Source organism: Ambystoma mexicanum, chromosome 8 (assembly GCF_040938575.1).
Source record: "Ambystoma mexicanum isolate Mex_15411 chromosome 8, UKY_AmexF1_1, whole genome shotgun sequence".
In the NCBI taxonomy this organism is placed as follows: Eukaryota; Metazoa; Chordata; class Amphibia; order Caudata; family Ambystomatidae; genus Ambystoma; species Ambystoma mexicanum.
In genome coordinates, this window is record NC_090929.1 from 441468769 (window position 1) to 441495317 (window position 26549).

The following is a 26549-nucleotide window of genomic DNA, read 5'->3' on the forward strand; positions in this document are numbered from 1 at the left end:
TATGAATTGCTTGTCTCCTATCTGTGCCCCTAATGATGGTTCCTCCGCTGCATTGTAGGTGGTAGATAGAACAGGACACGCAAGTGTTCCCTGTGGGCTGTCCTATGCTGGCTGCCTCATGGCTCCCCCTTGACTAAAGACATTGCCTGACACTACTGCCACACCGCTGTAGGGGGCTGGGGCAGGTGCCCCGTTCGCAACTGTTGCGAAAAGGGTTTCCTGGTGTGTATTACAAAGGTTTGTCGTTCTGTGGGTGGCCCTGTGCTCTATTGTGTTGAGCTGGTCTTTGGTCTACATACCCTTGCTCTTGTTGCCTCTGCTTTCTTCCCATTGGAAGGCCGTATGGGCTCCCTGGGTGGGGGTTACCGTATTGTTCCATCTCCTGAAATCCGTTATTTGGTCTGTTCCTGCATTCTCGGGAGAAGTGTCCCACCTCCCGCAATTCCATCAGCTCCCTTGTGCACCTTTGGGACCTTGCCCCCCATATCCTCCATTACCACCGTATCCCTGCCCACCCCCTCTGCGACCCCTGTACCCACCTCGTCCCCCTTGAGGGGCCCAATCTTGCCACTGCGGACCTCCGTTACACTCCTGTCTGTGCCACTGTGGTTGCCCCGCTCCTGCCCAATTCGCTGCCATCCTCCCCTGTATTGCTACCAGCCCCTCCTTCTCCCTCCCTCCCTATTATGTGGGAGCGCCGCTACTGCTGCAGCGACCTTCACCAGTTTCGTTAGTACTAACTTGGCCTCATCTGCCAATCTTTTTTTTGCCATTTCTTTCTCACGCTCTTTTATTCTTTTGCAGTGGTGGACTATTATACTCTGTATTTCGGGCCACCCCTTTGCCTCAATTCCTGCAATTTTATCAAGTGCTTTCTGTACCTCTGTAGGCAGGCCTCTTTATTATGAAATAAAATAATGATGTTGACTGATACCAGGGCGTGCCCGTTTCCGCTCTCCACATCTCCTGTACCCGGAAAATGTAATCCATAGCATCTTCCCCCTCATTCATTGTACATTGCATAACCGACTGTAAGTCTGGGGTGTCTGGAAATGTTTCTCTTAATGCGTCCCACACTCGAGCTCGCACTGTGTTGAATGAGGTACCATCATGGCGGTCAGTCTAATGTTATCCCCGGGAAACCAGCTTTTACCCACACTCTATCTGCTTGGTCCCCAACTGCTGATACTAGCAGGCATATTCACATCACCTACCACCAAGGGGACTCCAGCTGTGTGCTTCTCGAATGCATATATCCACTTACTTGCCCCTCCTGACAGCGGTGGTAACAGCTTTAACAAATTGGCCTTATCCATCTGAGCCCAGGGTATGTAATTTGGTCTCCCGCCTCCCCTGTGTATCAATGGGAGTTGTAACTTCCCCTTTGTCACTCACACCTTCGTTCCCTTCTTACCTAGTGGAACCATTCTCCCCAATCTATTCCTTAATCGTCCTGTCCATTCCTCATCCATTGTTCTCCGTAAAGATGCACCATCCATCCTCCCGCTTTCTCCTCCCATTGCCGCACTTAATCTCCCTTCTTCATCGTCCTCCACATCACAAATCCTCTCTTCCCCCTGTGACCATTATTTCATCAGCATGTTCACTCACCTAGTTCTATTATTCGCGTGGGCTCTTTTATTCTGAACAGTATTTCCCCCTTCTTCCACCCCTCAATTGGCTTGTCATGGCTCTGTGCCCTTGGCGTTTGCTCTGATCGGGCAACATTAGTCCCACTCTGCTCACAAATGTTTTTAATTCTTGATAATTCTTCTCTTGCTAATGAGAGCCTGGAATCTAAATCCTCTGTTAGCTTTTCTATATCTACTGTGGGTGTACTTATCTGTCCATGCTGTCTATGGCTCTCATACGGCAGGGGTGCAGTCGGGCCATGGGTGGTTGTAGTTGGAGGTGGGGGCATATATGTGGGGTCACTATACCCATCTGCGGGCACCGGTTTATTAAGTATAGGGTACAACCATGTTACTTCACCTGGTTTTCCTTCCTCTATCAGCTCTATCATCTTTGGGTATCAGTAATGGGTTATCGGCAGTGGATGGCAAGTTTGTCCCTAATTCCTTCTTTTTGAGAGGGGGCACTTCTTCAAACAATCTCCAGAGATCTAATATCTCCTTCCTATTGTAGAACTGCTTCCCCTTATATTTCATAAAAATGCAGGTAGCTACCATATCTAGAACATTTTTGTCAAACGATCCTCCTTCTGGCCATATTTGGGGCAGTCCTTCTCCCTTTAACTCTGTGACCCACTGATCGTGGTATTTTCTGATGCGTTCAGCATACCCAGGTAAACTCTTACAAATATGGGCCAGAGGTGTTTCTGCCCCCATGGTATGTGCTTGGCTTATGTATCATTATGTACGTTTAAAAACCTGTGCGTTTCCAATACTTGAGCAATATGGGATTGGGTGTGTCCAGCTTATACTTTAAATAACTTAGGGGCACATACAAGAGCAAACCCCCTTTTGCACACTACCAATATTTTCAGCACAAATATTCAAAAGAAACAGCTTAATTCATTGGGTTTACCACCTTAGAATGTCTCCTGGTCATACTTACCATGACCACACCACAATCATGCACATTTTACCATTCACTTAAATAATCATAACATGGCTACGTTTTAACACATATAATGCATATACAATGATAGTCAACACCCTATTGACAGTTAACCTTTAATCGTTTTCCTCCCTCCCTAGTTGGCCTTTTCTTTCTTTGTTTGTTATGAGGTCCCCCTTTTGCTTGAATCCTTTTTATTTTTTGCTCAGTGTTAACCTATTTTTATTCATAGACCCAGAAAGCATGAAAGAATAGCAGTTACTAATATATTCACTGTGTCTCCCTTTTTCACCAGACACCTTTATCTTATTCTCCACTTGTTCATATATTCCCAGTACTAGTCAAGATGGCACTATGCGGTGCCGCCTTCTACCCCCTTGCAGAGCTAGGTTCCTGTCTCTTTATCTCTTTTCACCTTTTGATCCTAATGGCCATATGTAAAGAAAATATAGTATAGCTTTTAGGGGTCCCAAAAGTGTCCCCTTTTAAATGACCTCGTTTTTTATCCTGCTCCCTTCCCCTACTCCCTTTATGGTCACTCGCACTTAATACTCGCGTGACCGTCTTGAACCGAGAGTCTCCGAACTGGGTTCGTCCAGGCGGCGCTGCCACACGCTCAATGGCCAGCCCCAGCTCCGGCGAGCGGTACTCCAAGGGGATTTTTTGAAACGGGATCCCGTACCCTTTCTCTATTGAGTGCGCACGTCTAAGCGTACCAGTTGCCGTAGGCGGGTAGCTTTCCGGAGCAGGCGTACGTGCGTCTCCCTTTTCGACCGGAGATTTTCGTGCCAGAGGGGACGGAAGGGATATACTAAGAGATGTAATCACGCAATCGGGGTCACCACTGAAGGCGAGCGTCCCCAAATAGCACGACCCTCCCCGCAATGAGAGGCAATAATGGACTCTCCCAAAAGTGTAAATAAGGCTAGGACCAAGTGCGGGTGAGCTTAATGGAAGCTTTATCTAAGTCAAATAGGGCATGCAAAGAACTCTGAAAACTCCGAGAGCGCTCTGTCTGACAATCGCAAAGACAGGCGTTTATATTTACAAAAAGTGTCATAAGAACCTACACACTATAGGGGGCACACGTTCATGGGGATCTGGTGGCGTTGACTAACTATATGAGCAGCTGTGATGCGTCGCTTCGTGGTTGGTGGACATCGCCGGGTGCCAACGTGGGGTGAGCAGGTCAGCTGGGATCATCCGGAAGGTGCTGCCAGGCCAGGCGTGGTCAGTGTCATTGATGGACGACTTTCTTGGCTTTCTGCCCTAATAGCCATGCACACCCCATTCATTCAATGCTGCAATGTCAGTTGTCCTGTAAATCCTACAATAGGTTATTCTACAGGTTAATACAACACAGGAGGAATGCACATTGAGCGGAATACTTTGACAATACATGGTTACTGTTTTCCTGTTGACTAGGTGTCATGGGGTCGGGTCACAGGGCACGGGGTGAGCTGTTTGAGTTTTAGGTCTCGTTAGAAGTGATGACGGATGCTTTTACGCAATGTAGGCGCAATATTAGGTGTCTTATTTTACAAGCTCCATTAATCTGAGGTGAGCTGCTGGGTCGTGGGACCTATGGGGGGGGGCTGGCCTTTGGTTATGGCCAGGTTTTACTGCTGGGCTGTAAATAATTCAGGTGGCTGGCCGTGGCCATGTGAGCTGCGGGGGAACATGAATGCTTGAAGCGGCTCCAGCCGAATTGGGGGAGGTGAGGCGGTGTAGCTCGGGCATTTGCTTTCTCTGCCAGGCTTCAATGGGAAGGGAAGGGAAGTGACCTTGGATATGCCCACAATGATACGCTTCTCGTATGCTGCAAATTATATTGAAAACAAAGGGATTTGTATAATGTATAATGCTAAGGGTTACACGTCTACATTCTTTGCACTTTTACATAGTCATTTCAAATATGTTAACTATACCAACATTTCTATTAATCACTATAGGGTGAGTATTTGCAAAAATAGCAGCTCTTGCATTATATGGTAAACACGATACGTGAGGTAGCATTAGGGTTGGTGGATCACGCAGGAGCAACAGACCAATATGGTTGACAGCAGTAATGCACGTTAAACTCGTACATTCACATTTGATGGCATTCTATGTATCTCTTTAAACAATTTACATGAGCTCACAATACTGTCGCGCTTGTGTTCCTTTGCACTATAGCAGCATCATGGTAGTCATGGCATAAGGACTTGGTATCACTCTCTTTACATTACCCCTAGAGAAGCACATAGTAGGTGGCCAGGGGCACTGAGTGTTTGCACATAACTGAGGAGGTTTGAGTATCGTGACCATTTTGTCACACAATCACATTCTTCTATTCTTAGTGTTTACAGTTATTTTCCAAGCCAGCCCCGCTACCAGGGTCACGTTGAGGATAATGATGCACTGCGGAAGGTGAATGATAGTGTTTGCTCTAACACTAGCTCATGGCTGACTATTTGTGGGAACGGGCTTTCAGCGGATCTGCCAGGGAGCGGAGGCAACAGGGGTAGACGAGGACTCCCTGACGGTGGGGGCTGTGCTGCAGCGCACGAGGAATCCTGTCTTAAGATGGCGTTCTGGTTTTCAAAATGGTTTCCAGGACCTAGCCTAATACAGTACGTTTGGTCAATGTGTCAGCCAGTGGTCCACCCACCACCTGGGCCCTGGTGGCAGGGGGTCCCCTGACGAGTCGACGTCACAAGGAGGGGACTGCAGGGGAGGGGGGGGGGGCTCTCTTGGACCTGTCCTCCCATACACTTCCTGCGAGCAAGTATGTCGAGCACAAAAGTTCAGAATGACAACTCTTTAGGAAGTAATCCCTCTGCTGCAGCAAGGGCATTGCATGGCCACACTGGACATGAAAGATGCATACTTTCATATTTCAATGTTGCCAGCACACAGGAAGTATCTTAGCAGCCTGATTCCTGATATCTTGGAGTATGGGCACCTTCAAATCCCACAGAGATTCATGGTCCTACTTTGGGAAGCACTTAAACCCAACACTAGACATGGCTACTCCAGCAAGTGGAAGTGCTTAATCTGGTGCAATTCTAACAATGTCGATCCAATCGACTGCTCCCCTAAAGATATTGTCCTCTAGCACACCTGTTGGACTCAGGACTTGTCAAATCACGTACATTTTAGCCGCTCTGTGTATACCACATCACAGAGCAAGGTTTCATGGTGGAAGGTTCCTGTCATTAAAGCCTTCATGGAGGTGGTGAAAAGACTTCATCCCCAATTTCTCACCCAATTCCCAGATGGGACTTGAATGTTGTTCTTTTGAAGTTAATGGGACCTCCCTTTTATCCCATGCACAAGGCTAGCCTTAAGGCCCTCACCTATAAGATTGCTTTTCTACTGGCCATCACCTCTAAGTTTGCAAAAATACAGGCTCCTTCTGTTCAAGACCCCTTTGTGACACTTCACAAGGACAAGGTAGTTTTGCGCACACACCCAGCTTTGTGCCTAAATTTATCTTAAAAGTTCCATGTGAATCAATCGATAGAACTTCCCACTCTTCCAAAATCCCACTAATTTGGCAGAACGAAGCCTCCACACACTAGATGTGAGGAGGGCAGTAATTTACTACCTTGAGAAAAATAAACCACTGAAAGTCAATTCTTTGTCTGTTGGAGCTGGTAGAGCAGGAGACCCTGTCTCTGAATCAACTATTTCCAAATGGTGCTTTGGGCACCGGGGCTACCCTAGCATTTATTACCAATGTTTCTCTAGATTCCTTTAGCAAAGCAGCAACCTGGAGTTCCGTTCACACTTTCACCCAACATTACTGCTTAGACACACACAAAGTCTGATGGTCAGGTGGGACAAGTGGGGATAAGACCTCTTTGCTACTGTTCCTTCACACATCCCACCACCATCTCCGGGTACTGTTGGCTAGGCTATGCACAGCATGTGATTCTGAGCAGATTCACAAACGCCAGGAAACCTAGATTACTCACAGTAATCGTATTTGTGATGGCTGTATCTGCTTAGTTTCACATGCACTCACCCTTCCTTCCCTCTTGGAGTAGAAGGAACATGGACATCTTACACATTCTCTTTTCTGTACTCCCTCACGCATTCTGTACAGCTACCTCACGGCACAAGAAAAACAAACGGGTGGGACCTCGACTCATGAGGGATCTTGGGTACACTACGTGTCACATTAGGGATAGTGTTAGTCAATGTCCCTTTTTGATCTTTGAAAAAATTCAATACTCCGGGTGGCTTGACGACACGAGGTCGGGGAGGGGGACTCTGACTCTGCCTCATTAGTCATGCATCACTCAGGCACGATGGGCCTACCCCACCTGTAGTAAGAGGTCAAGATCGAACTATGAGTCAGCCACACGGAGCAGTAAGAAGGCCCATATAGACTCTTCCAACAACAGGCTGAGGGCACCATCAAAATCTTTGGGAAAAAACCTCAAGACTGCCAGAGTCCAAGAACAGTGGGCTTTCCTCATCCTCCAAAGACAAAGTATATCTATTCAGTCGACAGAACCACCATCCACAACTTAGTCAACGATGCCCACAGCACCGAAGTTAGTTACGCTGTCAAAGTCCACGAAGACCTCATTGAAGTAGTCGGCGACCGCAACGCCCTTGTCCGCGTCTGCCTAGACTACCTCATCGACGGCTAAGATATCTGACGACTATCACCCGTTGACAAAGCCTCAACTGTAGACTGTCACAAAAATTCCTTGTCAGCGTCCTTGACTGCTATCAAGGCAGCAAGCGTTTCCTAGAGTCCAGATTGTGCAACCCTCTGCACTGGCAGCTCTTCAACATCCGTTCACCCTCTGGCGGTAGGAGGTTCTGCGAAGCTGCAGTCTCTCGGCTTCTCACTGAACTTCCCAAAGTCTTGCCTCGTTCCTGCACAGCAGGCATTATACCTAGGTGCAAAACTCGTCACATTATCCAGCTCCATCGGCGAAATGGATGACACCCTCCTCCACAAGGTGAATCAACTAGCCACTTCTGCAGCTGTTTCAGTCCGCAGTTTCAAGTCCCTTCTGAGCATGATGTCTGTGCATCCCCTAAATTGCCACTGCAGGCTGCGTATGCGCTCGCTACAAGAGTTCCTAGATGCTTGATGGGTGCAAGTCTTTGGGAGGACCGCATCCCACTCGCACAGCAATTCAGGAACAGTTTTCACAGGTGCTCCATCAAAGCCAATCTGGTCCAGGGCACCCCCTTCCGGCTAACCACACACCAGGTCAGTCATCACGGATGCATCTGGTGGGATGGGGAGCTCACTCAGGAGACCTTCATGTCGGGGGTCTCTGGGCAGAGGAAGAGAACCTTCTCCACATCAGTCTCCTGGAGCTGCATGCTGTTTTCTGGGCACTCCAATCCTTCCTCCCACGACTCTGTGGAAAGGCTGTGCGGATCTTCACAGAAAACACTACACCAATGTTCTACATCCGCAAACAACGAGGTACAGTCTCCACACCCATCATCGGAGGCTCAGACCTTCTGGCACTGGGCGCTACAACACCAGATGGTCCTGTTCCCTTTCACCTACACCATAGCAGACTCCCTCAGCAGAGAGCTCTGTTCATGCCACGAGTGGGAACGACAGAACTGTCAACTTCACTGGGTTTACCAATGCTGGGGCTTGCCAGAGATGAACCTCTCTGCAACCTACAGCAACCAAAGATAAAGTCCTTCGCCAGCAGGTTTCCCTGCCCCGATAGCCTGGTGGGCACCTTTGCATTACCTTATCCAGCATGGGGTCTGAGGTGGATTCACATGCTCATCAATATTCCCCATCAGGCTGGGAATCCTTGGTTAAGAAAAAATCTGTTTCCGTTTAAGTTTCGTTTCTGAACTGTCTTTCTACTAAAAACAATCACTCGTCTCTGGGTCATACTGACCCCAGCCAATGACTGCCCTCTACCTAAGCCCCCTCCTCTGGCAGCCAGCCATCTTCAGATTTTTACCGCACGTTCAAGTGTTGGCAGTCCTCGTTTACTCTTTATTTTTTTGGTCAATTCGAGCCTGAAGCTCCACCGATTCTTCTTCCGATCAATGGGGACCCGTTTCAGAATTTTCTCAGCCCCTCGAGGGCGGACTTTCATCGAATTACACTTCTTGGAGGATTCCGGAAGATCTTTGAGGCCTACCCCGATCGGACATGAGCCAGGACAAAGGAGATTCGATGCCTACTGGATCCAAACTGTTCAGGAACTGCCCAGGATGTGGACTGCAGAACGGCTTTAAGCAGGACAAGCACTCCCGCTGCCTCTACTGCCTACACACCAACAAGTTGCACGTGGAGGACTATGCGTTCTGCAAGAACATGTCTGTCCGGACCATGAAGGACCGTCGTAAACGACTCTCGAGTCCGCGGGCACCGGGAGCGCCGTTGGTTCGGGCTCCTTGGCTGCCAGGCAGGGTGCGATGTCACCGACGCCATCATCCACAAGCTAACGCTCTGGCTCGGTGGGGGCGAGGGGAGGGAGAGATGGAAGTCTGAGAACCGGGATAAGCTTCGGGAGAAGCACCGTCGATCCTGACAGAGAAAGCCAAGGGGCAAGGGGGGTGAGGCGGTGACCCTCCCCCCTAAGGTGAAGATCTCAGACGCGCCCAAGGTCGTGAAGGCCCCGATTCGCCCGGCAAAGGCCTCAATTGAAGGAGTCGTGGAGGCTATCTCAGTGGGGATGACTTCCGGGCCTAGAGTTTCCCTGCCACCCCGCAGGGAATCATCTTTCCATCCTATCGAAGACCCCCCGTGAAACACCAGGACGAGAAAGGGGGGGGGCACGGTAGCCCTGACGGACACAGATAACCCCTCCGAGAATGAGCTGGCTGGTGTTCAAAGCTATCCTAGACAAGAAGTTCGAGGCCTACGGGAGGGATCCCGGCGAGGCAGACGTAGAGAGCAACGGTGGAGCTGACAAGGAGCCGCGGGCCGTGGAGGAATCGGACGACCCCGCGCCCCAGCCGTCGCTCCCGTCGCAATAGATGCCTACGGCACAGGACAATTCAGGAGCAATTTTATGGCTTTGCAGACCCTGTGTACGGAGATGACTAGGTTGCCCTTACCCCCAGCGGCCGATCCAGCGGTGCCTGGACCGTCGGGGAGCCCACCGCATCAAGCCGAGGTGAATCCATCCTCCCACCTCTCCCTCCGCCGAACCCCCCCCCCCCCCCCCCCCCCTTCCCTTCTCCAGCATGGGGTCTGGCATGGATTCACATGCTCATGAATATTCCCCGTCGTCAGGCTGGGAATCCTCGGTAAAGAAAAAATCAGGATCAGTTTCGTTTCTGATCGGTCTTTCGTAGTAGTAACCAATCACTGATCTCTGCGTCATACTGACCACAGCCAATGACTGCCCTCTCCCTAAGCCCCGCCTCTGGCAGCCATCTTCAGATTTTTACCGCACGTTCAAGTGTTGGGATCCTCGTGCTATTGCTCTCGAGCGTTAGTGCTTTTTTTCGCCTTTTTTCTCAGAAAAATTTCTCTTTTTTCGGTCAAAAAAGCCTCCAGCTCCACCGTTTCTTCCGATCAACGGGGACCCGTGTCGGATTCGTCTACGCCCCTCAAGGGTGAAGATTTCGTCGAGCCACGCTTTTGGAGGACTCCAGAAGTTTCTCAGGCCCATATCGGACATGGCCCAGGAGAAGGGAAGCTCGACGCCCGGAAAGCTGTTCAGGATCTGCCCTGGATGCCAGCTTCAGAATGTCTTTAAGGAGGACGAACACTCCCTTTGCCTTTACTGCCTACATGAGGACAAGACGCACGTGGAGAAGGACTGTGCGTTTTGCGGCAATATGTCGGAGCGGACCATGAAGGACCACCATCGACGTCTCGCCAACTGGCTGGAAGGAAAGAGCCCTTCAGGCGAGAAGAAGAAGTCCGAACGGTCTTCTAAGACCTTTGAGGGCGCCCCGGCGACGGGGGTCCAACAGAAGGCCAAGCACCGCGAGTCCGCTGGCACCGGGAGCGCCGAACGGTCGGGCTCTACGGGCGCCAGTCAGGGCGCATCCTCCCCGGCGCCATCAACCACGAGCCAACGCTCTGGCTCGGGTAAGAGGAAGGCCGAGCACCCGGCGAAGCTCCTGGAGAGACCCCGGTCGTGCCCTAAGGCCCCATCGGAGGGGGAGCGAGGTGGTGACCCTCCCCCCAAGGAGAAGGCGGTGAGCGCGCCTAAGGTGGTGAAAGCCTTGATCCATCCGGCCAAGGCCTCTATCGAGGCAGTCGCGGCGGCCCTGGCTCAGCCTGTGGAGGCTACACCAGTGGTGGCGACCCCGGGGCCCAGAATCTCCCTGCCACCGCGGAGGGAGTCCTCTTTCATGCCCATCGACGGGACCCCCGTGAAACCTCCGGAGAAGAAAAAGGGGGGCAGGAGGTCGTCGTGGACTCGGCCTCAACCTCTGAGGAGGAGCTGATCGAAGTCTTGGGCCACGGCTCTGGCGTGGAAGGCCTTCCTGTCGGGAGGGACCCCGACGTGGAAGACGAGGGCGTCGAGGGTGCCGACGGGGCTCCTGATCACCCGTCGGAACTCCCTCAACCAGTGCCGCAACACAACTCGGCGGCCATTTTGTTGGCTATACAGTCCTTATGCTCGGAGATAAGGACGAGACTGCCGTTGCCACCAACGGAGGAACCGCTCCCGACGGGGGACCCGGAGCCAGGCCCTTCTGGGAGCCCCGCCCCTAAGAGAAGGATTCATCCTCCACCTCCTTTTCAGCCATCGCGCCCTGCTCAGCCCTCCTCCCCGTCCACGACACGTGGGGATGATACGGGGACTGACACGGCCGCGACTGGTACAGACGACGAGGTTTACGACGAGGATCTCCCGTCGTCACCTCCCACCCGGGCTTCCCCGCCCGACGAGATTGGATCGTTTCACTCCATGATCGCCAGGGCATCCAAGCTTTTCCAGCTCTGCCCGGAAGAGAAGAAGGAAGGTTTCCTTTATCAATGGCGCGAGACCAAGAGGAAGACGGTCCTCGCTGTACCTCTACTAGCCGATATTTGGGATGAGGGCCTCACCCTCCTCAAGAACCCATCCACGATGCCGGCTAGAAGGGATCGGTACGAGAAGAAGTACCGGGTCCCGGACGCGGCCCCCTTGTGCCTTCGGGCACAGCCGACCCCGGACTCGGTCGTCTCCGCGGCGGCCAGGAAGAAAGCAGGGGGGGGGGCGTGGCCTCCACGTCAACCTCCCCGCCGGACGGCGAGGGAAAGAAATTAGACACGATGGGACGCAGACGACGATTAAGGCGGCCAACGCCTTGGCTATCGTAGCCTGCAACGACAGGGAGTTGTGGTACAAACTGGCCCCCCTGCTGGACTTCCTACCAGACAAGAAGGCGGAAGCCCTAGAGATCTTGCAGGAAGGAGAGGTGGCGTCGGACCACGCCATTACGATTGCGACGGACATCGCTGACTCTGGAATTTGCCAGTTGGGCAACGGCGTGTGCCTTAGGCGGCGTGGATGGCTCAAGGCTACTGACTTCCGTCATGACGTGCAGACCAGAGTCTTGGACATGTCGTTCGACGGAAACAACCTGTTTGGGAAAACAGTGGACGATTCCCTTCAAGCCATCAAGGCGGACACGGAGACGGCCCGGGCTCTTGGGGTTCTCCAGCAACGGCGGCCGCCCTTTCGGAGCGGCGGAGGCAAACAGGGTGCCTCCAAAGGTTCCAGCGGCGGATTTTCCACCTACCGTCAAGCGGCCCGTTAGTCGTCACAGGAAGCTTACAGGGGACGAGGCAAGTCAGGCGGACCCCGCCGTCGTCGCCAAGGAGGACAAGGCGGCAAAGCCTCGTCGAAGCAGGACTGAACCGGCCGTGGGGTCGGGCCCCCACCGAAGCACCCCGGTGGGAGGCCAGCTGGCGAGCTTCGTCAGCGCGTGGGAGTCAATCTCCACCGACCGTTGGGTGCTGGACGCCCTAGCTCAGGGTCACACGCTCGAGTTTCTAAAGGTGCCCGCGCGTCCCCCCTGTGGCCAGGAAAGAACATCACGTCCCTCAACTTCTCTTGGAGGTAAAGGCGATGCTCAAGAAGGGCGCCATCGAGCTCGTCCCAAAGAGGCTTCGGGGCTCCGGACTTTACTCCAGATACTTCCTCGTGAAGAAGAAGACGGGAGGATGGCGTCCCATCCTGGACCTACGACGACTGAACAAATACATCAAGGCACAGAAGTTCCGGATGGTCACCCTCCAACACGTCCTGGGTCAACTGGAGGAGGGCGATTTCCTGTCGTCGTTGGATTTGGAGGATGCCTACTTCCATATTCCCATCCTAAAGGGACACCGAAAGTTTCTCAGGTTCGTGGTCCAAGGGCGTCACTACCAGTTCAGAGCCCTTCCCTTCGGATTGAGGTCGGCACCCAGGGTGTTCACCAAGTGCCTCGCACCGGTGGCGGCGCAGCTGCGCCGAGAGGGGATCCACGTCTACCCCTACCTGGACGACTGGCTCATCCGAGCAAAGACGAAGGAGCTCGCCGTGGAGCACACGGCAAGGACCGTCCAACTACTCACGGACCTGGGATCCTCCATAAACTACGCCAAGTCCCACCTGGTGCCCGCGCAAAACGCACTGTTTATGGGAGCGAAGCTCGACAGTGTCGCTTCTGGCCTCTCCGGAGGAAAGGACGAGGGCCATCTTGGGCAAGGTGCAGCGGATGCTGGTTGCGGCCAGGGTGAGGTCCATCAAGTCCCTCCTCGGAATGATGTCTTCTTGCATTTCTCATCCGCCTGTGCAGGCTCCGGATGCGCCCGTTGCAGGAGTTCCTGGACGCGCGCTGGATCCAGACGACGGGCAGCTTCGAGGACAGGATCACACTCGACGAGAGCTTCCGACGAGCGATCCGGTGGTGGGGCACCCGCGCGCATCTGATGGCGTGCATGGACTTCCAGACCCCCGGCCACCAGGAGACAGTGACCACGGATGCCTCCCTGGAAGGGTGGGGAGCGCACACCGAAAATCTGCACGCGAGAGGCCTTTGGCTTCCGACGGAGAAGTCCCTCCATATCAACGTCCTGGAGCTCCGTGCAGTGTTTTGGGCCCTCGGGTCCTTTCTTCCGTCCCTCAAGGGCAAGGTGGTGAGGATCTTCACCGACAACACCACCATGTTCTACATCAGGAAGCAGGGCGGTACCAGATCCCCAGCCCTGTCCAAGGAGGCGCAGGATCTGTGGCATTGGGCCGTCACCCAAGGGATGTTTCTGGTGCCGTTTCATCTGGCAGGGATAAAAAAACACCATCGCCGACTCGCTCAGCAGAGAGCTGCGCTCGTGCCACGAGTGGGAACTACGACAGGATCTAGTGGACCGCCTCTTCCGACGGTGGGGCACACCCCAGATCGATCTGTTCGCGACGGCGACCAAGTGCCGGAGGTTCGCCAGCAGGTTTCCCCAGCCGAGGAGCATGGGCGATGCTTTCTCGTTCCCCTGGGAGGGCCTGTTTCTATACGTGTTCCCTCCATTGCCGTTGCTGATCCGGCTCATCAACCAGCTCAAGAGGTCACGGTGCAGGATGATCCTCGTCGCACCTGCGTGGCCGAGGCAGATATGGTTCCCGGACCTTCTGGACTTGTCAGCGTCCCCGTCAATCAAGCTGCCAGTGGACGCGGATCTTCTCTCCAGGGAAGGAGGCACCATCCTCCATCACGACCCGAAGTCGCTGAACTTGCAGGCCTGGCTCCTGCAGCGTTAGAGTTTGGAGGCTACGACATACCGGCCGACTGCAGAGAGGTTCTTGCAAAGGCCAGGGCGTCCTCAACTCTTAAATGCTATGGACACAAATGGAAGAGGTTCTCTGTCTGGTGCCACGCACAGAAGATTAACCCTCTACGGATTACGGCTCCCCAGGTACTGCCGTACCTTCTGACGCTGGCCAAGGCTGGACTGGCGCACGCATCCATCAAGTTTCATCTTGCTGCGATCTCCCGATACACCAGAACCACGGGGCGGACGTCTTTGTGGTCTGGTGAAAGAATTCATGAAGGGACTGTTCAGATCGTTCCTGCCGGTGAAGGCTCTGGCCCCGGCGTGGGAGCTCAACGTGGTGCTGACCAAGCTCATGGGACCTCCGTTCGAGCCTCTGCACTCGGCTCCGTTGAAGTTCTTGTCGTGGAAAACAGCGTTTCTTGTGGCCATCACCTCCGCACGAAGAGTGGGAGAGATCCAGGCCCTTTTCTGCAAGCCCCCGTACTTGACTTTTCACGACACGAGGGTAGTGCTCAGGACGCACCCCTCCTTCATGCCTAAGGTGCCGTCGGACTTCCCCCTCAACGAACCCTTGGTGTTGCCTGTTTTCTTCCCGTCGCCTTTGTCGCCGGCCGAAAGGACTTTGCACTCGCTGGATGTGGCTAGAGCGCTGAAGTTCTACGTGGACCGCACAAAGTGTTTTCGGAAGACGTCACAACTTTTTGTGAACTTTGGACCTGTCAATCAGGGGGAAGGCTCTCTCGAAGGCCTCCATTTCCAGATGGCTCTCCGGCTGTATCATGAACTGTCATCGGTTGGCAAACCGACCGCTGCCTGGCCGTCCGAGAGCCCATTCCACCAGAGCGATCGCAGATACCACGGCGTTCCTATCTGGTGTGCCCTTGCTGGACATCTGCAGGGCTGCTACGTGGAGGTCGACGCACACCTTCACGAAATTCTACTGCGTCGATCGGGATTCCAGGGAGGAGTCCAGGGTCGGCCAAGCAGTGCTGCGCAACCTGTTCGCCTAAGGTGAGCCTGGTGAGGAGGTAAGAATTGCTTAATTTTGAGTTTGATGTAATGCTTAATGTTGAGCCTTTGCCACCTCCCGTGGTTGTGCATGTGTGTACTGCTATGTATTCTTTATTCATGAGCATGTGAATCCATGCCAGACCCCATGCTGGAGAAGGAACAAGTTACTTACCTGTAACTGTTGTTCTCCAGCATGGGTCTGGCATGGATTCACATGCGAACCCTCCCGCCTACCCCTCTGCGGCTCTTCACTTGGTCATACTGCCACTTCACGTGCTACCAAATCTGAAGATGGCTGCCAGAGGCGGGGCTTAGGGAGAGGGCAGTCATTGGCTGTGGTCAGTATGACGCAGAGATCAGTGATTGGTTACTACTACGAAAGATAGATCAGAAAAGAAACTGATACTGATTTTTTCTTTACCGAGTATTCCCAGCCTGACGACGGGGAATATTCATGAGCATGTGAATCCATGCCAGACCCATGCTGGAGAACAGTTACAGGTAAGTAACTTGTTCCATCCTTCACCTCCATCCCCTCCCGAGGGATGAGACAGGAACGGAGATGGCGATGACGGACAACGGTGGTGATGACGCGACGGATCTCCCATCACCCCCTGCCCAGGCCACCCCTCCCGACAAAATTGGCCCCTTTCACGCCATGATCGCCAGGGCATCAGAGCTTTTCCAGCTATGCCCCGAAGAGCAGAAGAAGGAAGGTTTACTCTATCAACGACGGGTGGCCAAGAGGAAGACCGTCCTTGGTCCCGTTACTGGACGACATCTGGGACGAAGGACTGTCCCTGCTAAAGAACCCGTCCACGGCCCCTGCGAAGAGGGACCAGTACGAGAAGTACCGGGTCCCAGACTCTGCTCCTATGTTCCTCAGGGCACAGCCGTCCCCGGATTCGGTGGTCTCTGCGGCGGCCAAGAAGAAATCAGCAAGGGCGACGTCTTCAACTTCCACTTCCCCAACGGACGGCGAGGGGAGGAAGCTGGACGCCATGGGACAACGACCAGGGTACTGGACATGCCCTTCAACGGAAACAACCTGTTCGGCAAGGCAGTGGACGAGTCACTGTAGGCCATCAAGGGGGACACTGAGGCAGCCCGGGCCTTGGGTTCTCTCCAACTGCCGTCCTTTCGGACCTCTGGAGGCGAGTCTCAAGGTGCCTCCAAAGGATTCGGCTGCGGATCCTCGTTGCACTGGTGGCCCGCTCCTCGTCGCAGGATGCCTACGGAGGCTGCAACAAGACCGGAGGACACGGTCGTCGCCAAGGTGGCAAGGCATCGGCGAAAACAAGATTAAACCGGCCGTGACGTTGGGGCCCCACCCGAGCCTCCCGGTGGGAGGCCAGCTGGTGAATTTCGTCGGCGTGTGGGAGTCAATCTCCACCGATTGTTGGGTGCTAGATGCCCTGGCCCACAGGCACACTCTGGAGTTCCAAAGAAAGTGTCCCCGTTTACCACCTGTTTCCAGGAAGGAAAACCACGTTCCACTGCTGCTTCTGTAGGTACGAGCAGTGCTAAAAAAGGGCACGATGGAACTCTTCCCAAAGAAGCTCTGGGGATCCGGAGTATACTTGCGGTACTTCCTTGTCCGAAAGAAGACCGGTGGCTGGCGGCCCATCCTCGACCTTCGCCGCCTCAACAAATACATCAAGTCCCAGAAGTTCCGGATGGTCACCCTTCAGCACGTGCTGGGACAACTGGAGGGGGGCGATTTCCTGTTGTCATTGGACTTGGATGATGCCTACTTCCACATCCCCATACACAAGGGGCATCGAAAGTTGCTACGATTCGTGGTCCAAGGATGGCACTACCAGTTCAAGGCCCTGCCCTTTGGGTTGAAGTCGATGCCAAGGGTCATCACCAAGTGCCTGGCACCGGTGGCGGCGCAGCTGCGACTGCAGGGGATCCACGTATACCCCTACCTGGTGAAGGAACAAGCTACTTACCTGTAACTGTTGTACTCCAGCATGGGTGTGGCATGGATTCACATGCGAACCCTCCCTCCAACCCCTCTGCGGCTATTCTCTTGGTCCTACCGCCACTTTGCTACCAAATCTGAAGATGGCTGCCAGAGGAAGGGCTGAGGTAGAGGGCAGTCATTGGCTGAGGGCAGCATGACCCAGAGATTGGTTAGTAGAAAGACAGTTCAGAAACGAAACTGAAACTGATTTTTTTTTTTTCTTTACCAAGGATTTCCAGCCTGACAGGGAATATTCATGCGCATGTGAATCCATGCTGGAGAACAACAGTAACAGGTAAGTAACTTGTTCCATAGGAGGGGACGTGTCTGTATGCGTTTCCACCCATCCCTTGGGTGTCACCAGTGATCGTCTTCAGACTGTTTCGGTGCAAACTAATCTTAGTGGCCCCTTCATGGCCAAGACAGTTTTGGTACTCTGACCTCCTCGCTTTCTCCTCAGTGACTCCAATCTGGATGTTCCCTCACCGTGACCTGCTATTGAGGAACAAGGGAAGTGCTTCATCACAAACCGGCCTCGCCCAACCTGACGGCTTTGCTCCTGTGTTCCTAGAATTTGGTTCCATCCCACCTCCTCAAGACTGCTTGGAGGTCCTAGCTCGCGCCCACGCTCCCTCCACATTGGCCTGCTAATGGAGCAAATGGAAGTGGTTTCAGATCTGGAGCAAAGCCTGCAAATTACAACCCCATAGCATCCAGCCACAGGACATACTACCATACTGTCTCTGGCACAAGCTGGTTTAGTGCACTCCTCTATTGTGTACATGGCCACCATCTCTAGGTACAATCGTTCTCCTGGACCTCCTTCTCTTTAACCCCACAAATTAGTGAATGAATTCCTAAAAGGCCTATTTTGTTACTTCTCACCGGTCGTGCGACTATCCCCAGCCTGCAAACTCAACATAGTCCTGTCCAGGCTCATGAAGCTGCCATTTGAACCAACACACAAAGCCTCTCTCGTATCACTCTTGGAAAACGGATTTCCTTTTAGCCATAACATCCGCAGTTAGTCAGTGAGATTGAAGGTTTATCTGCCAATGCACCCTGCTTATTTCAGAAATCCAAGGTTATTGTGCAAACAAACCCTACATTTGTGCGCAAGGTGCCATCTGCTTGTCACCTCCATGAGCCTGTTGTGCTTCCAGTTTTCTTCGGTTCTCCGACCTGTCCAGCTGAGCCTTCATTACTGTTTGGACATTGTGGGGGATCTGAAGTATTAAGTCTCCCGTATAGTCTTTCCGTCAAACCTCTCAGCTATGTGATGTTTGGTTCCTCTGGAGCCGAAAAAAAGCACTTTCCAAGTCTTCCATAGCCAGGTGGATATCGGTGTGCATCTTTCTGCCAGCATTGGTATCTTGCATAGATTAACATGCGACTTTCCTGCCTATGCTGCTTGGCTCTTACTGTCACACACATGTTATGCCAAAATCTGAAGATGGCCAGCAGGGACGCACTAAGGGAACCTTTCCATTTGGCTTTGGGCAGGATGACCCAAATGTGACCATCCTAGAGCACAAAAGTAACTAACAGAGCAGTTTAAACTTAAACTGAATTTCAGAGTATTCACAGCCTAATGACGAGGAATATTCGAGTTACAGGTAAGTATCTTGTAAATATATTTTGTATCTTGAAATTTGTTTGTTTTTTGCATACTGTCACTGTAACCTCAAGAAATGCCCCAGATGCCTTTTGGGCCAGGCGTGCTATATAAATAAATCAAATACAACTACAAAGTAACTTGTTCCTTTAAAATAAATGGCTGCAAGCAGCCTTCAACTCTCAAACCCCCCCCCCCCCATTTTCACACTACTTGCTCCAAACCTGCATATTCGGAGTTGGAGCGTTTTTTATTGATTGGTGCTTGCTCTATGCACCTGTTTAGCCCCGCCATCCCCATTGCCTCCTTTAATGCCCTCCAAAGCATTGATCTTGCCACAAACCGCAATCTTTGCCGGAAAATGTTGTGCATTATTGTTACCGCCTTCCTTTCAGGAGAATGTTCTGCTCATGCTATCTGATTCTTTCTGCAGGACCTGGGCGCCAGGCCAAGGGGATGAACCCAGAGACTGTCCCCGGGAAGACTCCGGATGAGATGTACATTCAACAGAAAGTACGGGTTCTGCTCATGCTGCGAAAAATGGGATCCAATGTAAGTCTAGTTGGTGGCCTACAACGTGGGGCCTTTATCTTTAGAAAAGCGGGGGATGCATAGGCAAACTGGTGCTTCTGAAAGGCTTATAGAACTACTACATTATATGGCACTGAGATACATAAACAGTTTGGTGTCTCGGTTGCCCCAGACCTCTGATTAAATCATAGTTTCATCTCTTTACCCTATATATTAATCACTTATGCATAAATCTGAACTAGAGATTAATACAAAGTATGATCTGTCCCTTTATCAATTGGTCTATATAATTACACAAACATCCTTTACATTATTTGCATCTGAAATCTTCCCAAACAGGCTATCGCTATATAAAATTATTTTGATACTGTGCTTACAAATCCTGACCCATCTGTTTGCTCAAACCCCTCCTGCCTTTCGGAGAGAGACACTGGCCTGTGTAGAAATCCCAGGATTTCCCTACTCGCCAGTCTACCTCTGCAAGTAGGTGCTGGCAAAGGTGAATAATGGTGTTGGGTGTGTTTTCACAAAGGTAGTCAGTAGCTTGGGATTGGTTTGGGGTGGGCTGTGCATGGGAAGGGAGTGAAGGAGGATGTTGAGTGGAAGAAATGCATTCGCGTTTGCTGCATTGCGCTGGCCGTTTCCTTGGAGGTGGTCCTGAAGGAACTGCGTATGATGTGTAGGCTTGTGCTTGGATGGGGGTGTTTTTCTATGCGTTGCTTGCTGGTGGTCTGTAATTTCTCTAAGTTTGAATGGTGTATTGTAAGGGTTGGGTGAGGTGATGTCTACTTACCATGGTCTCAGTGTGCTAAACCACCTTAACCCCCTTGCCCTCAATGATCTCTGGTTTTTCACAGTTAACGCCAAGTGAGGAAGCCTTCCTCCGGACATACGCTGGTGTGGTGAACAGCCAGCTCAGCCAGCTGCCACAACACAACATTGACCAGGGTGAGTGTCTGAGTGGGGGACTCGCCAGCACATCCTGTTGGTGTTGCTGAGGGTAATGCTATTCAGTTCAACATGGGTCTATTTGAGTTCTGAGGATGGGGGGGCAGGGGGAGTTGTATAGTTCTTGTGGTTCGGAGCTAGCCACCTGGCCACTGTTCAGGCATTCGTGTAGGATCTAATTTATAGAGAGGAAAATAAAAGCAACCTTTTCCATTTATTGCTGAATCACTCTCTAATTTTGGGCTTTTGGATGCTCACTGAGTGGCAGAGCGATGAAACCCCTCTTTACAAAAAATAGAAACATTTTACAAAGAGGCCTGTATGCTGTGCATTATAGGCTTTGGACACCCTCGTTTAAATTTTGAGCGATTTATAAATGGACTGAAGTTATGCACGTTCGCATTGACAGCTTGCCTTGCTGTGATCTACCCTAATCCTGTTTTCCCCTGCTGCCTTCCCTTTTCGACCTTTACTTATTTTCTCAGCCTTGCCTTACCCTGTCTTTCACTCACCCTGTCTCGGTAATCTTGCCAATCCAAACCCCCTTCTTCCTTACTTACCATTAATTTCCTATGCCCCTTATCCTGCGCTTCTCTGCCGTTCTTTACTCTGCTTTATCCTGCCTCAAGCTGCTCTATCATGCTCTATCATGCTCTGCTCATCCTTATCCAGCCACGCTCTGTTCTTAATTTTGCTACATTATGCTGCTTCAACCTACTTACACTCATGCCGTTACCATTCGCTACCATGGTTTATTCAGGTTTAACTGCTTTGCCATATTCTACTGTTCAGTTACATAGCCTGTGTCGTCATGCCTCACCCTGCTCTTTCTTGTCTTACCATGCCATATGCTGCCTCATCTTGCTTCGCCATACCTTACCTGGCTTTTGGTACTGTTACATTGGATGAAGACATAAAAGACAAGCAAAGGTATCTGCTTAACTAAAGGTTTATTGGGGACTGTTTATAAATTAGACCCAAAATGACAAACTAGTGCATCTTTAGTAAATTAAGGTTGTCGGCATAGTGCTTCTGTGCTTTTCCAATATGAACTCCGTTCCTGGGCAAATTAAAATAAGAGTTGCTCTCAGGAGAGTACAAAAATCTCCAACCATTAAAACTCTTGTTTTGTTACGCCTGGCTTCGCCTGGTAGCTTAATGGCATACACAGCCAACTCACATTCATAGACTTTATTTTTGAAAAAAATATTCAGGGTTTTCAGCACCTTTTATTCTTCCTTTCTCTGGGTAGTGCATGAAAGTCGATGTCATGACTGCACAGGAGCCTGAAACTGGCCTTGTCCAGGTCCACAGCAACTGGGCAATAGACAGACTCTGGTGTTCCTTCTGGGCCTCTTGTGGCTTCCCTCCCCTAGGACTTGGTTTCTGGTTTTCCAATCCTAAGTGGAGCTCCTCATTGCCATCTCTCTTCAAGTTTGTGCTCCAGGATCTCTTCCTTGACATTTCTGGCTCCTGGAGCACCTTCTTGCCACACTTCCATTTGCTGGTTCCACCACCCACCTCTGACTCGATATATAACGTATCCTTCTTCCATGCTACTCCATACCAGTCTCTACTCCTTCAATGTTCGCCTCTTCATGTATCAATCGTCGCCTCTTCCTTCCTCTTCAGGATGTTTCTTAACTCCTCTGCCACTCTTAGTAGTTCTACCAACTTGTTTTTCCCTTTTCTCCCATCTCCTTTTTATTCCAGATTTCCTCATTGCCTGCCAGTTACTCATCAAGCTCTCCTTACTCCCCCCAGCCGCCTAGTGTTGCTCCTTTCCCAACCTGTCTGGGTTTCTCATTTTCCAACCTTCTGAATCCCTATGCTCCCAGCATTGTCCTTTCCCGCCCCTCTGTGTATTTTATATCCCCTCCAAGGTCTCCCTTTTCAAGCACTTGAGCCTTGCCTTTGCCAACTTCCTGGATAGCCCCCCCGCCTTGGTCCTACTGCTTATTTTCCCTTAGTACCATAGGACTGTCCTCCTATCCTTATTCCTGTCTCCGCCTTAGTCTCTTGGGCCTGCTCTGGCCCCCTATCTCAAGCCACTCCTTGTCTCGCCAACTGTCTTTTGCAATCCTTCAGGATTAGGCACCAAGCACGCACTTTTATGGGTCTTTGGCCCCGACTGGGGTAGGGGAAGTAGGGCGTGTCTATTTAGGAAGCTGGAGTGAGGATTGGCTGATGTGCTCCGCCACTGGCGATGGCTTCCAGTTCTGATATGTAACTTCGGGTTGGCTAGTCCCTCCTTTGGGTGGTCCTCGCTCTGGTTGGCATGCTCAGTCTGTTCCCTCTGGGTGGACTCCATTTGATTATCCTGTCTTAACTATGAGAATGGAAGCCTTGCACTATGACTGCCCCTCGAATTTCCTGCTCTAGTTCAGGCCCTATTCTTTCTGTGTAGGTTTAGTTCTGATTTCAGCACTCACGTGAGCAGAGCTAAACTTGCAGGCCCTGCTGGTTTCATGCTACCACCACTCTGAGGTAGTGGTGTGGATGTGTCCCATGGTGGGGGGGTAACCAGGGGATCCTCCCCACGCTGTCCCCGGGCCCAGATTCACATGGCTTGTGGTGGCACTCTGCTTCCTGCCACCACCATTCTCCCACAATGTCAGGCAGGTGACTTCATCACTTAACCTTATACTGTCTCATCCTGCTTTACTATGCCGTTCCTTTTCTTACCTGTCCCAGTGGCAGTTTGATCATTCTTTCACTCTTGTTTTGCCATTTACTGTATAATAAACACCAATACCTGGTTTGTGTTGGCATCTGTATGCTGGTGAAATGTGTATTAATATCATGAACAATCGCAACAGGCATTACAATTTTTGAATTGAGCAACGTTATGTCATAGAACATTAAACCTGCAAGTATTGGTTACTAATAATGGATACTTTCTGTTGCGTCTAGATCCTAGTTTGGGTGCACAAGACACTGCCTTAATAAAGGTGCTCCTTTGTCCCAGGCCGCATGTGCAGTGTGGCGCGAGCCAGCCGACACCGGGGCTAGAAGGGAGTAGGTGTGGATCTGAGCCCCCTCCTGCTAGGGTATGTCAGGGCGTGGGGGGGGGGCAAGGGTTGCCAGAGCCTAGGGACTAGTCTGCGTGTGTAGGGCAGCTGGGCCAGAAGTTGACTGCAGTGGTGATAAGCCTTCCCCGGGGCCAGACTGGGTGGGCTAAAGCTTTAGAGGTCAAGGGCTGCGTCTTTGGTACGCCCCAGGTCTGATTCTTAGCAGGTCCCTGCATCTGGGGACCCCAGCAAGTGGTGTGCTCTGGAGGACTCCTGGGCTGCGCGGGCCTGGTGAGCTGAGTGTCTGTGAGCCAGCCTCGTAGGAGTAGGGCCTGCCCCCTAAGAGGGTGGAAGGCACTGCCCTGACCCAGAAGGGGACCAAAGGTCCTGGGCCATGCGCTGCAGCAGTGATGACGGCACCCCTCCTGGACATGGGGCACTGTGTAAATAAGGTTGTTTCAAGTGGATTGGGGGTCCTCTGACGTATTCCATATCTATGACGGTAATCGCCACAGCTGTGCGGCTTGGGCACATTTTCTGCGTCCTGCTTTAATGCTCTGTCCTCGAGGGCCTCCGTCGACCCGACGTCACCAGATGTTATAAGTAGGACGCACAAGGCCCGTAGCCTCAGTTCTGTTTTTTACGCGAACGTGTTCGCTTCAGAGTTCTGTTCTTTCGGTTCTTCGAACCTGTTTGTTTTGAAGATTTCCATGATGTCTTCGTCCACCCTGCGGCCTGGTTTTAAGAAGTGTCTGGACTGCAGGTCCAAGATGTCGTTGACGGATTCACACAACGCCTGTCTCTGGTGCCTCGGGGAGGACCACGACACAGATGACTTTTTAGACTGCCAGTCGCTTACATCGAAGACCTTGCGGGAGCGTAAGAAGAAGCTTTCTGTAGGTAAGGTGGCCAAGCCCCGGAAGTCGAGATCCACTGCGCTTTCGACAGACGATTCGAGGGGCGACTCTCCGCATCGTCGGCGTAAGTCCGGGGGCGGGGGGGTCGTCTCGGTCCAGGAGTAGGTCCTGCCATTCCTCTGCCTCTTCAAGGCACTCGCGGAAGTGCCGGCATTGGTCGCCTTCCCCGTCTTCGTCCGAGGACTCCGCCCGTCGGCAGGTAGCTTGTCCCAACAAGCATTCCACTCCTGCGGAATGGGTTTCATTTCGGCAGGAGATGTTGGCGATTTTTCAGTCGCAGGGCTCCGGTCTGTCCGTGCCAAGACGCCGGCCGTGACTGCTAGAGACGCCACTCGCACGCCTTCGGGCTCGAGCGGTCGTCGCAATCACCGGGCACCTTCGAGGTCCCAGTCAGACAAGGATGGTCGCTCTAGCCCGTTCCAGGTCCCGGTCCTCGACGCCCTTGAGACCGTTGGAGCCTATGAGGTCTTCAAAGAAGACATCGGCGCCGAGGTCGTCGAGGGAACTCTCTCGAGGTTCCGCCTCTGAGGAAGCCATTGGCGCCCAGGCTGTCGAAGGACACGCTCGGGACTCCGCCCTTGAGGACTGTGTCGAAGCCGTCAGCGCCACGCTTGATGTTGAAGCAGATTCCATCAACGCCTTTCGAGGCTGCTTTGTCGGAGGTACCCCGTGGCACGGTGGAACCCCCTAGAAAGGCTCTGGCCAAGGCTAAAAATGTCTGACCCTTTTTCTGTGCCCTCATTCCAGCCTCTGTGTTATACTTCTGAGGTCGATGAGGGGTCTGAGGAAGGTATGGTTCCTGGGGAGGTACCTGACGAGATTTTGTCTGGTCAAAGCCAGATTGAAGATCTGCGTAGTTCGTTGCACGACGCCAGTGGTCTGGACACCTCTCCGAAGGTGGGAGTTCTGTAGGCTTGAGCCTGGAACCCATGCCGAGTCCTCGTACTGGCGCTTTATGTCGAGGGGCACGGAATACTTGGGGTGGTCGGCGCCACCAGTGGATTTTCTGCAGGATGACCTGACGGATATCCTCGACGGTGTCCAGTTAAAATGTCGAATCCATAATGTCGAATGACAAAAATGTCAAAGGCCGAATTTTTTTTTCGAATGTCATTTTTTTTATTTACATGTTTGTTTTTTGTTGCTTTCGTGCGTTAAAAAAAGGGGGGGCTTGGGGGGAGGAACCCCCATTTCGACAGAAAATAAGACATTCAATTTTTTTTCGGCCCTTTTTTTTTTTTTCTCGACATTTTGGCTTTCGACATTGTTGTTCGAAATTATCACTATAAACCATCCTCGACCAAGGTCTGCCAACTGACCCGGTACTTCCCTTCCATATGGCCTTGCAGAGAAGGATGGCAGCAGCTTGGACTGCTCCGGAGAGTCTCCTGGCAGTGAGCGAGTCTTTGCCACGAAAATACCACCAAGCCAGTATCGACCCCTGCTACTTGACCACGCACCCCACTCCGGAGAGTTTGGTGGTGCAGGCGGCTACGGCCCCAGCAAAGCAGGCGTCGTACCCTACCATCCCTCCTGATGGGGACGACAAACGTTTTGATGGCTGGGCGAAGAAAGTGTTTTCTTCAGGGGTTATGGCTTTACAGGCAGCCAACTCCGTGTGCCTGGTCACGTTTCACGCACATTCTGTGGAACTGTAGTTCGTTGGCGGCTGAACATATTCCCGAAGGGGAGGAACGGGATGGTTTTCTTGCTATTGTGTAGGATGGCAAGGATGTCGTGTGTCAGTCCGTTCAGTCGGGTCGGGACATGGCAGATTGTGTCAGCTGGTCCATGGCGACGAGCACCGTAATACGCAGGTTTGCGTGGTTGCCGAAGTCGGGGTTTGCTCCGGATGTGCAAGCCCGGCTCCTCAACATGCCCTTTGCTGGTGAACATCTTTTTGGCAGCAAGGCTGATGAGAGCCTTGAGAGGTTGCAGACCTCCAAAGCTGCAGCGAAGTCGTTGATCGCTGCAGTTCGCCAACCTCCGCCTTTTCGTCCTAGGGGACAGCAATGGGAGGGGAGATTCCTTTCGATATTACTCATCCTTTGGTAAATCGAGAGGAGCTGCAAGTCAAAGGGGCCACCGCAGGAGTACCAGAGGTGGAAAACAGGGTACTCGAGGTGCCAAAGCCGCTCGGGCAGTTGCCTCTTTGCCCTCGGGCACTGCTGCAGCCGCTTCAGCTCAGTCATGAGGCCATGTCCCATGGTTCGCCGGTTGGGAGAAAGATGGCGCAGCATCTTGTAGAATGGCGTGCCATTACTTCAGATGTTTGGGC

At 52.2% G+C, this 26549-nt stretch overlaps 1 protein-coding gene across 5 annotated transcripts in view; it reads left to right on the forward strand.

The window, feature by feature from the left end:
- The window catches only part of CTNNBIP1 (catenin beta interacting protein 1), a 291847-nt gene that overhangs the window by 167929 nt on the left and 97369 nt on the right, over nt 1-26549 (forward strand). For 4 of the 5 annotated variants that reach the window (XM_069610012.1, XM_069610010.1, XM_069610009.1 and 1 more), the window contains 2 exons: nt 19298-19416; nt 20253-20343. In XM_069610012.1, coding sequence (XP_069466113.1) covers nt 19321-19416; nt 20253-20343 — 187 coding nt within the window. In that variant the 5' untranslated portion in view covers nt 19298-19320. Of the gene's footprint in view, nt 1-19297; nt 19417-20252; nt 20344-21254; nt 21274-26549 lie in introns of all 5 variants that reach the window. The other variant, XM_069610013.1, reaches the window with a different exon arrangement.